Source organism: Arachis ipaensis, chromosome B9 (genome assembly GCF_059453495.1).
Source record: "Arachis ipaensis isolate K30076 ecotype BB chromosome B9, ASM5945349v1, whole genome shotgun sequence".
Lineage (NCBI taxonomy): Eukaryota > Viridiplantae > Streptophyta > Magnoliopsida > Fabales > Fabaceae > Arachis > Arachis ipaensis.
In genome coordinates, this window is record NC_142444.1 from 16,535,642 (window position 1) to 16,545,634 (window position 9,993).

General features: G+C 34.4%; 2 protein-coding genes and 1 non-coding gene across 3 annotated transcripts; 1 reads left to right on the plus strand and 2 right to left on the minus strand.

Annotated features, from left to right (window-relative positions):
• Window positions 1-217: 217 nt before the first annotated feature.
• On the minus strand, window positions 218-305 carry LOC148543869 (small nucleolar RNA Z161/Z228). The gene has a single exon (XR_015901794.1). It is a non-coding gene; the product is annotated as a small nucleolar RNA Z161/Z228 (small nucleolar RNA).
• A 2,859-nt stretch (window positions 306-3,164) lies between these two features.
• On the minus strand, window positions 3,165-5,450 carry LOC107615116 (Concanavalin A-like lectin protein kinase family protein). Its single transcript, XM_016317229.3, has one exon. It carries the CDS (start codon window positions 5,318-5,320, stop codon window positions 3,302-3,304), a length of 2,019 nt encoding a protein of 672 aa, XP_016172715.2. The 5' UTR covers window positions 5,321-5,450; the 3' UTR covers window positions 3,165-3,301.
• A 2,814-nt stretch (window positions 5,451-8,264) lies between these two features.
• Window positions 8,265-9,330, plus strand: LOC107616994 (uncharacterized). The gene is made up of 3 exons (XM_088498375.1): window positions 8,265-8,426; window positions 8,950-9,088; window positions 9,290-9,330. Exons 1-3 carry the CDS (start codon window positions 8,265-8,267, stop codon window positions 9,328-9,330), a joined length of 342 nt encoding a protein of 113 aa, XP_088354501.1.
• The last annotated feature ends 663 nt before the right edge of the window (window positions 9,331-9,993 follow it).

Here is a 9,993-nt window from a genome sequence, read left to right on the forward strand (position 1 = left end):
ATTCATTGTATAAAAAATCATGAACACGAAATTTACAATAAAGAACTACATAGCTACAGTGTTTTTAAGTTGTACGCTTTTTATGTCGTTAGGCAACCTCAAAAGATGAGCGAAAACGATGTTTCAAACTGAAATACCAAAATTTCACCGTAGAAATCATTCTGGGAATGGAAGAGAAAAAAGAAAGGCGAGAGTTTTATAGGAAAATAAAAATGAAAACCATCAGAAATAGCGGATCATTTGCATCAAGTGATTCTCAGACGACCGTCGTGAGAAAATGTAAATCCAAATTCATCACATGGTTTTCATGTGTCAACCTAACCGGAAACCATTAAGATATGAACATAAAAAGGAGCGAAGAGAAACCTAACACAGAAAAACCAAAATTTTGTGGAAACTAAAATTAAAATAAAAAAAGAAAAAAAAAAAGTAAAAACCCCTTGTTTTTGCGTAGTCTGAACTCTGAAGTACAGGGTTGACAGCCGAAAGAACGAAACTATTTAAAGAGGAGGGATTATTAGGGTTGGAGGTTTTTTTTTTTTTAGGGTCCACAGTTGGACTGTTGGAGGATGGTTGATTATCTGTATTGCCAATCTTAGTTGTTGGGCTATATGCCTAGCCACTTTTTGTAATGGATGCTTACCATAACCTGGTGTTTTTTATGTTATAGTCTTGTCCACAAGGTTGATTATACATTCTCAGTTTTTCGGTAAAATACCCTAAGGCCCAGAAAAAGGGGCCACTAACAATACCAATGTTGGATGAGTGTAACAAGTCTTTCATGAGTTTTAGAAAAACGGATAATGCCTCTGCCCAAAAATAATATCACAAGAATGCTCTCCCAACTAATTAAACTTCACTACAGTGCAACTGAGTCTTTAACTGAGTAGTTAAATATGTTACTTCTTGCACCGCAAGGTTTGGTTTAATGGCAACTATATTTGTCTTACTAAGAGGTGTACCGGGTTCAAATTCTAGCTAAGAAGTTGATATATGGAACCCATGGAAAAGGGAGGGGGTGTGTTTGTGTTTGTAAGGTATTTGACCAAAAAAAAAGAAAATAATAATATATTACTTCTTAATATGTTACATACGAATTCAAACCTTAACTATGGTCAAGTAATAAACAGAATTTTTAAATGTGTGTGTGAGTGTGAATTAAAAGCTGTCTAAGCTATTCGAATAAAAAAAATTTATTACGCAAATAGGAGAAAATATTTCTTCATGACTACTCTAAATTCAAACCAACCTGTCTATCATAATACTCTAAATTCTACCTCCATCCTTTGTGCAGAGAACGCTTGCAAATAAAATAAAAATTTGGTAGAATTTATTTATGTTTTCAAATATTCTCAAATTCCAGTGGCACAACATTCTCTCATTAACCCCTATTTTTTTTATCATTGACAAAAACGCTATGCTATCATAAATAGAACATGACAACAATTGGCTCTTCACGTAATCAATGTCAATGACTTAGATAAAGCTCCTACAGAGTAAAAAATGATGATGTCATGGCCCCAGCAACAGAATCAAACGGCATACAAAAAATAGAAGATAAAAGATCATTACCTAATGACCTGGTTACTCACTTCTATGGATGATATTTTTAAAAATCGCATACTTGAATGTCACTATGCGTATGAAGTCTGGGCCAAAATCAATGAATATTTTGTCAAGATCTCCCAAATAAAATTTTATAGAAGAATATGCAATATATATTTCCTCAATTATGACCAAATCAAATTTCATCACCTTCATAGAGGTGGAAGCTCCCTTACTTGCACACTAAAAAATATGAGAGGTTTTACACCTTTAATTTGAGGGAGGATAATAATTTTTTTTATATACGTTCTGTTTAACGGTCATAACAAAATGTGTTCTTGTACTGATTCTTTATATATATATATCTCAGAATTCTCATAATTCATTGGTAGAACAATTCATATTTTAGTAATACACAATTTTAATTTCTATTCTCTTCAAAATTAACATCTCTTCTTTTGTGGTATATATGAATTATTATTGTAATCTATGATGTATATACGGGACATGACGTGATACAAAATACGTCAACATACAAATTTTAAAATTTTATAAAATACACAAACATACATATATATAAAATATAAAATATTTTTTAGATAAATTATAATAATATTTTTATATTTATTAATATTAAAATATAAATTAATTTTTAATATCTTATTTTAATTATATAAATATTTAAAATATTTTTGTTTTAATATATAATAATATATATAATTTTTAAATTTATTTTAAAAATATATGTTAAGAATAAAAAAAAAAACATATTAACATGTGATGTATTTAGATCAGAGTCTCGTGATTCATAGGTTGTATTTGTCGTCAGAAAGATAGTATTGATTATATATTTTGTTAAATAAATTTGAGTCAAACTATGTTCGTGCCCGAAAATTCCAAGAGTGTTCTTGCAATTGTTTGACTATAATAAATATTAAATAATATTATTTTGCTTTACAATTAGATAGTTAGAATTGAGAAGATCCGTTAACATTTTCCGTTGAAACTTACTATGACGACTTTTAACAATGTTTTATAGTTCCTCGCTTTTATTTATTCTTTTGTATGATCAAGTTATAGACGTATTGTTAATAGCAAAACATTAGTTATCATTCTATAAGAGAAAATTTTACCACAAGAAAAAAGGCATAATATATTCCCATTGTCCAAAAAGCTAAAGGATGAACATGTGCAAGTGTAACCAGTACCCACAAAGAGACTAGTGCCAATATATATACACCAATTATGATAGGTTTACATAATAATTAATCACCAAAATTAATTATTAATATAAAATATTTATTAAAAATTAAAATATAAAATATATATTAAATATAAATTAAATTACATATATATTTTTAGAATTTAATTTTAATGTAATTAGTGTAAAATAATTTTAATATGTATTCAATACATAATATTATATCAATAAAAATAATTATTTTTTTATTAACTACATAAATGATCATTTAAATCATAAAAACACTTTACACTAGTAATACATCAAAATTAAATTTTAATTTTATATAAATATATAATAATAACTAATTTTAATATATAAATAATATTTTTATACACATATATACGAAGCTATATTATATAGCGTATATAGTACACAATTAGCTACCAATTATATGGTAATAAACTCAACAAAGATACATAAAATAATCATCAGTAACTGCAATGCAAGAGGCATTAATGAAGTATGATCATCTTAATTTCCAGGGTTGATTAAAATGATGGTCTGAATGTTGGATCACCTACCAGTGATATCAGTGAATATGGGAGTGACTTGTCCATTGAGGACTGAATAAGTATCTTCACCTTTATTGAAAGATGGAGGCACAGCAGGCCACACAAAAGCAGGCCTTTGTTGAGGAACCACTGGCGGCGGTGCTTCCCCGTTCAGAACTTGCAGAACAGTTCTCATTGAAGGCCTATGGTGCGGGTTTGGATGGCAACAAGCCAACCCCAAAACAAGAACTCTAGAAGCTTCTTCATCCTTCATCTCTTCTTTACTTATCTTTTTGTCCACAGCACTCACTATTCTCCCCTCTCCGTGAAGCTCCCAAACCCAATACACAATGCTGTTCTTGTAATCATCCTGTCCGTTCACATTCCCTGGCCTTCTTCCGCACACTACTTCCAACACAAGAACGCCGAACGCGTACACATCGGTTTCCACCGTCGCCCTTCCGGTGAGGAATGTTTCCGGGGACATGTACCCTGGCGTCCCTGCAATCTCCTTTGTGGAATGGTGAGTTTCATTTCTCTTCTGAATGGTTCGCGCCAATCCGAAATCTCCTAACTTGGCATTGAATTCCGAATCTAACATTATGTTGCTGGCCTTGATGTCCCTATGAATCACCCTTTTCTCACAACCATTGTGGAGATAGTCCAATGCTTGAGCCACACCATATATCACTCTCTGCCTAGTTTCCCAATTTAGTGTTGATGAATTGTTAAATCCTTCCCCAAATTCATTGCCAAAATTGTTTTTCTTATCGAATAGGTACTTGTCTAGGCTTCCATTAGGCATGTAATCATAAATAAGAAGGAGCTCTCCTTTTTCATAGCACCAACCAATAAGTTTGACCAAATTCTTGTGGTGGAGGCTTCCGATTGTTGTGACTTCGGCTATGAATTCTTGCTTCCCTTGGCGCGAATGCTTCGAGTGACTCTTTACAGCTATCTCCTTGTTTTCGAGTAGCCCTTTATAAACTGTTCCAAAACCACCTTCACCAAGCTTGTTTTGAAGGCTGAATCCGCCCGTTGCTTTTCTAATTTCCTTTAACCGGAACTTCTTTGGAGCCATGGATGAATGTTGAATCTGATCCTCTATCCTCGGGTATGCATCTCCTGAAGCTCCCACACCATGATTCCTTCGCCAATTTAGGAGAAACACAACACCACCAATCATAATAACAATAACGGTTGTACCAGTTATCCAAATCCACAACAGGTTCTTGTCATCATGAATGATATCTACACCGCTGAACTCCCATGCTCTAACACAATTCAACTCAGTGTAGTTACTCGTTGAAGCAGAGAATCCGACGTAAACCTCTTCCTGAAGATAGGAAGAAAGATTAAGTGGTGGAGATACCAAAAGCGTCTCCATTGGCGAAGTTCTTGTACTCATGGAACCAAACACGGATATAACATCATTATCATACTGAATTGTTATAGTTACATTAATACCTGATGAAATATTAATCCCTTTGATTAACAATGGTTCCTGTTTGATGGAGTAGACACTGTTTATGTTAATACCAACGTGGTTATCAGGGCCATCTTCTGCAAAACTTTTTCTTGTGTCAAATTCCACAGCAAGAACCCCAGCTTGAGAAGTTCCATTAGTTGTGGCGTTCACAATTCCCAGCCACTCTCCCGAACTGTCGTCCGGGAGAGCGGTGTTTGCGGTTAAGATGAAGGCCAAGCCCTCTCCACCAGGGGAAGTTTGAGGATTGATGTTAAGAACAAAAGTGGTGTTGAAACTTGCAATTTGTTTCTTGTTCTTGCTCCATAATCTGAATGGTTTATTGTGGAATGTCCGTCCTGAATAATGGCGTATTTCGCCACGGATATCAGGGGTTACTTGGATGGCATCTAGGTAGATTTCTGAGTATTTGCTTAGCAGTAAATGAGATTCATCTTGTGGTTGGAATGTAGGGAAATTGAACTCGAAGCAACCAACTTTGGTGAGGGTGATAATACTTATTATGATGATGATGATTGGTAAGAATTGATGTTTAAGTAACAAAGAAAAGTACATGTTGGAAGAACTATGGAAGAGATTATTGAAGCTAATTAAGGCCAATTATCTGGGTATTATGATGAGATGTTTATGTTCATCATTCTTTCTTTGTATAATTCATGTATAGTTAGGTGAGGTCAAATGATTTGAGTAGACTTTTAATTAGATGTTGGAAGCTTCCTTATCTTTTCGGCTTATGTATTTCTCAATGTTTATATTCTATTATTCATAGTCTATTATTATGACGTCTGTTGTATGACATTTTCCAATTGAATAATTCATTAAAAATATTATTTCCACACTAAAATCCATCATTAAAATCAATTATCATATATTTATAAAATAATATTTTTAATTAGATGTTGGAAACTTCTTTATCTTTTCTGCTTATGTATTTCTCAATTGTTACATTCATAGTTTATTATTATGACGACGTGTGATGCATGACGTTTTCCAACTGAATAATAGATAGGCTTTAACCGCTCGTTCTGAGTAATGATCTACCAAATTAAAAATAAATAAAATAAATTTAAAACCAATACAATAAATGCCAATGTCTTATATTAAAATGGAAACAAATGTCTGTAATTTTGTTGAATGTTATACTGACAAAATCTTTAAAGTAATTTTTTAGATTTTCGTATATTAATTTAACTCTTAAAATTTTAATTATATTAATTTAATCCCTCAAATAACTTTCAAATGATATATTAGTTTTACAATCTATTTTCAACAGTAAATCAGCGGCTAAATTACTGATGTGGCACAACTAATATCACATAGCATTATCATCAGCCTTTGTATTATTACAAATTCCTACATAGAGGTAAAAAAAAGTCAGGCGATTTGTCGGGGCTGCAGTCTAATCTAGTCTATTATAAAATAGGTACAAATTCAGGTTTTTATAAAAATTTTATTATGTTAATAAGTTAAGTTCAGACTCACTAATTAATTTTATTAGTCTGTCAAACCTATCTGGACCTATTAATACATAATTACATATATAAATAATTTTTTTATTATTAACAGAATTATAAAATATTTTATATTTATCATATTTAATTATAAATAGTTTTGTATATTTTAAATAGTTTAAAGTTTAAAAATTCTTATAAATATTAAATATGACATATTACATATAAATATGTTTTTTAAAAAATAGTTTTTTATTAAATAATATTTTTATTTTTGTAAACAAAAAATTATCAAGCCTTTTAACAGGTTTTAGGCCAGGCCAGGCTTAGTAGTTTAAAAAAAAGTCTATAGCAGGCTGCAGGCCAGACTCAGGCCAATTAACTATATGACGGGTCAGGCCTGTTAAAAGCAAAGTCTGGCCTGACCTGGCCTATTTCCACCCCTACTCCCACATCATCATTATTCTCATACATCCCTTCTCATTCCTAATTCCTTGAACCACATTACCACAAGTCCACAACTATCATTCCTAATCCACCATCGCATCACCACCGCACCCTCTTTTGCCTTTGGGTCCACACCTTTCACATCCGCAACCTCTGCTGGCTTTTGTTTCAGCTTCAGCATCCACTTCGCTCTCTACTTTTGGTGCTTCGTCGGCATTAAAGACGATAATTGTGGCGTCTCACCCATCATCTCCACTACTAACAGGTACGTCCACTGTCCCTCACTGATTAAAACCGACTAGTCGGATCTCACAAATCCCCATGCTTTGCGAATCCACTATTTCCATCTTCCTCTTTTTCTTCTTATGATGTCATGTGGATCTAGAGTGAACGTGGGTCAGCCCGCTGGTCGATTTGTTGGAGTTCGACTTAAGATGGTTCAACACTAGCTCAGAGGCCGCCTGAAGGTCCTCAACGATTGCTCCTTTAGGTTTTCACAATTTGAAATGCTCTCCGACTCTGGCGTTGATTGGTGGGCTCCCTCTCCCCTGATCTTGATAACCTCACCAACGAATTCATCATTTTCGATCATTGCAATAGTTCTTCACTCTGCAACCATTTTGCGGAGCTAATTTCACTTTTAGATTGGTGGAGAGTTGTGGGAGGTTGGTGGAGAGGACGGCGGCGTTGTCAATATAAATGCAGGAGAGAATGGTGGAGTCGTAGAGGTGGCGGTTGAGGGTGTCGAGGAGGAAGTGGAGGTCACTCTATGTCTTGAGCTTGCCGTGAGGGGGGTTGGGGGAGTGGCAGTATTAGGGCGAGGGAGAGAGCATGCTGGAGCGTTTGGAAGAGAGAAGGGATGTATGTGGATGATGATAATGCGGGAGTTAGTGATGATGTCATGTGGTATTAGTTGTGCCATATTAGTAGTCTGGCTGCTGATTCACGCCAAAAATAGGTTAAAGGATTAGTATGCTATTCAAAGGCCAATTTAAAAGATCAAATTAGTGCAATCAGAATTTCAAAGATTAAATTAGTATACAAACCAAATTTAAAAGATCATTTTAAAAATTTAGACTATTATACTCCTCCTGTAAAATTGCAAAAAGAAACTCCTCCTGTAAAGTTTCAAAAAGAAAAAGTGCATAGGCATATATCTGTTAATTTAGTTATTAATTTAAGGTATTAACAATTTGTAATAAAACTAACAATCCCGCTACGTTACCAACAACATTTCTGTCAACATCTATTAACTTTAATTGAGCTGGACTCTTAACCCACTTAATTTCAAAAGCCACATCCCCAATTAACTCAGATTAATCTTAATTTCACTAGTTTACCACACTAACCCTAATTTACCCTATACCCTTTTGTTGTTACCGTGGACACACTCCCCTAACCCCCATATCCTTTTCCAGCTCTACATACCCATCAGCCCTGTCGACAGGTCTCCTCGGCACCGCCTCCACCTACCACCTGCGCAGCCCGAGTTGCTCCACCCACCCGCAAGGACGCCGTCGTCTTCAACACCACAACACAACCCCACCGCTGCTGCTACTCATGGAGGTCGACGCCACCGATGCTGGTTCTCACAGAGGTTGATGTTGCCGCGGGAGCCCTTCTCGTCTGAAGGCGTCGACGATGCATTGCCTCCTCCAAGCCGCAACAGCAACCACGTCTGTGTCCACGCCGGCCCGCCGCGTCTAGCCGCTGACCGTCGCACGCCGCTCTCTGCAATCATCCCAGTGTTCTCCAATTGGTTAGTATATTGTTAGGGTTTTAAGTAATAGTAGCTGTTTCGATTTTGGTATTCATGGTTCTTATGTGATGCTCCTTATTTTTGTTGGATTCATGGATTTTTCATTGATTTTAGTTGGATGTTTCTTCTGAAATAGTTTCATACAATTTTCTTGTAACTTTTTTTTGAATTACAGTTCATTGAGCTCCTTTAGTTCATGTTTATTTTAATGAGAATATAATGTTGTATATTGATTTTAAGGTCAAATTTTGATTCTGAACTTTCATGTTATGTAATTTCATTTAATTTCCATTTGCTACTATGTGTTTGTTACTTGGTTATATGTATGTTTAGTGAAACTTTGCTATTTTTAGCTATATGTTATGATGAATTTATTGGCTTTTTAGTTATATGCTACAATGAAAACAACATAGAATTGGATTTACCAAAAATCTATCATTACTAAACACTAATTCCCTATGATTGTGTGCCTGCTATAGTTCATAGGGATGTGAGAGCAATAACATATTGCTTGATCATGAGTTTAGGCCCATGTAGCGAATTTTGGGCTTGCTAAGACCTTGCAGCGTGAGGCAGGTGACAGAGGTGCTGGTGCTGGTGCCGGTGCCGGTGCCGGTGCCGGTGCCATGTCCAGGGTTGTTGGATCATATGAATACATTGCCCCAGGTAAGTTCTTTGGTAGACTTTTGGGTATTATTTAAATTGAATGACATCACCATTCAAGGAGAAGTACTGACCACCATGAATCATGATAAGTATCTAGCAGCTTAGTTTAGACTATTGGGATGTGTCAATTTAAGTTAAGATTCAAGTTATTTGTTTTGGGAAGCTTTATTGCTAATATCTACCTAATTGATCCACTTGCAGAGTATGCTTATACGCTCTATATGCTTATGATGAGATGTTGAATTAGTCATGAATGGCTAGTCTTTGTTTATAACTATGAAAAATTTATTCTGTTGTTAATTTAGGAGCAAAGTCAGAACTTGTAAATGGTTGATCACATGGTGCTTGACATGAATTCCTAAGAGAAGGCTTGTTCTAATTTTCCGGGAGATGTATAGATGGAGAAGAAACAAAAGCTTGTGCAGTATAGAGAATTCTTTGATAAGACCCTTGCCTCACCTGATCTTACAAATAATGAGATGCTCAAAAAACTTGTTGAAAGCCAACTTGTATGTTCTTCGGGAACGAGAAATAGAATGTCATAACATTTTTTTGTGTCCTTTGAATTCATTTAGGCAGAAATTGTACTAGTTTAGTAGATCCATTATTTTTTGTTAAATTATTCTATTATAGTTTCTTAAGATGCTTTGTTTGATTAATTATACAAGGAGAAGTTGTTAGAAATGAAGACGACAGAGATATTTAATTTTTTTGATATGTTAAAGATGCTTTTTCAGATGATATCTTTTTGCTTTTGTTAAACACTTATTTTGTTTTATCCTGTTAATATTTGGATGTGTCTTCTGTTGGATGTGTCTTCTATTTAAAATGTGTTTGGATGTGTCTTTAATAAATGTGTCTTTTGTTGGAAGTGTTTTTAATGGATGCGTCTTCTGTTTAAAACT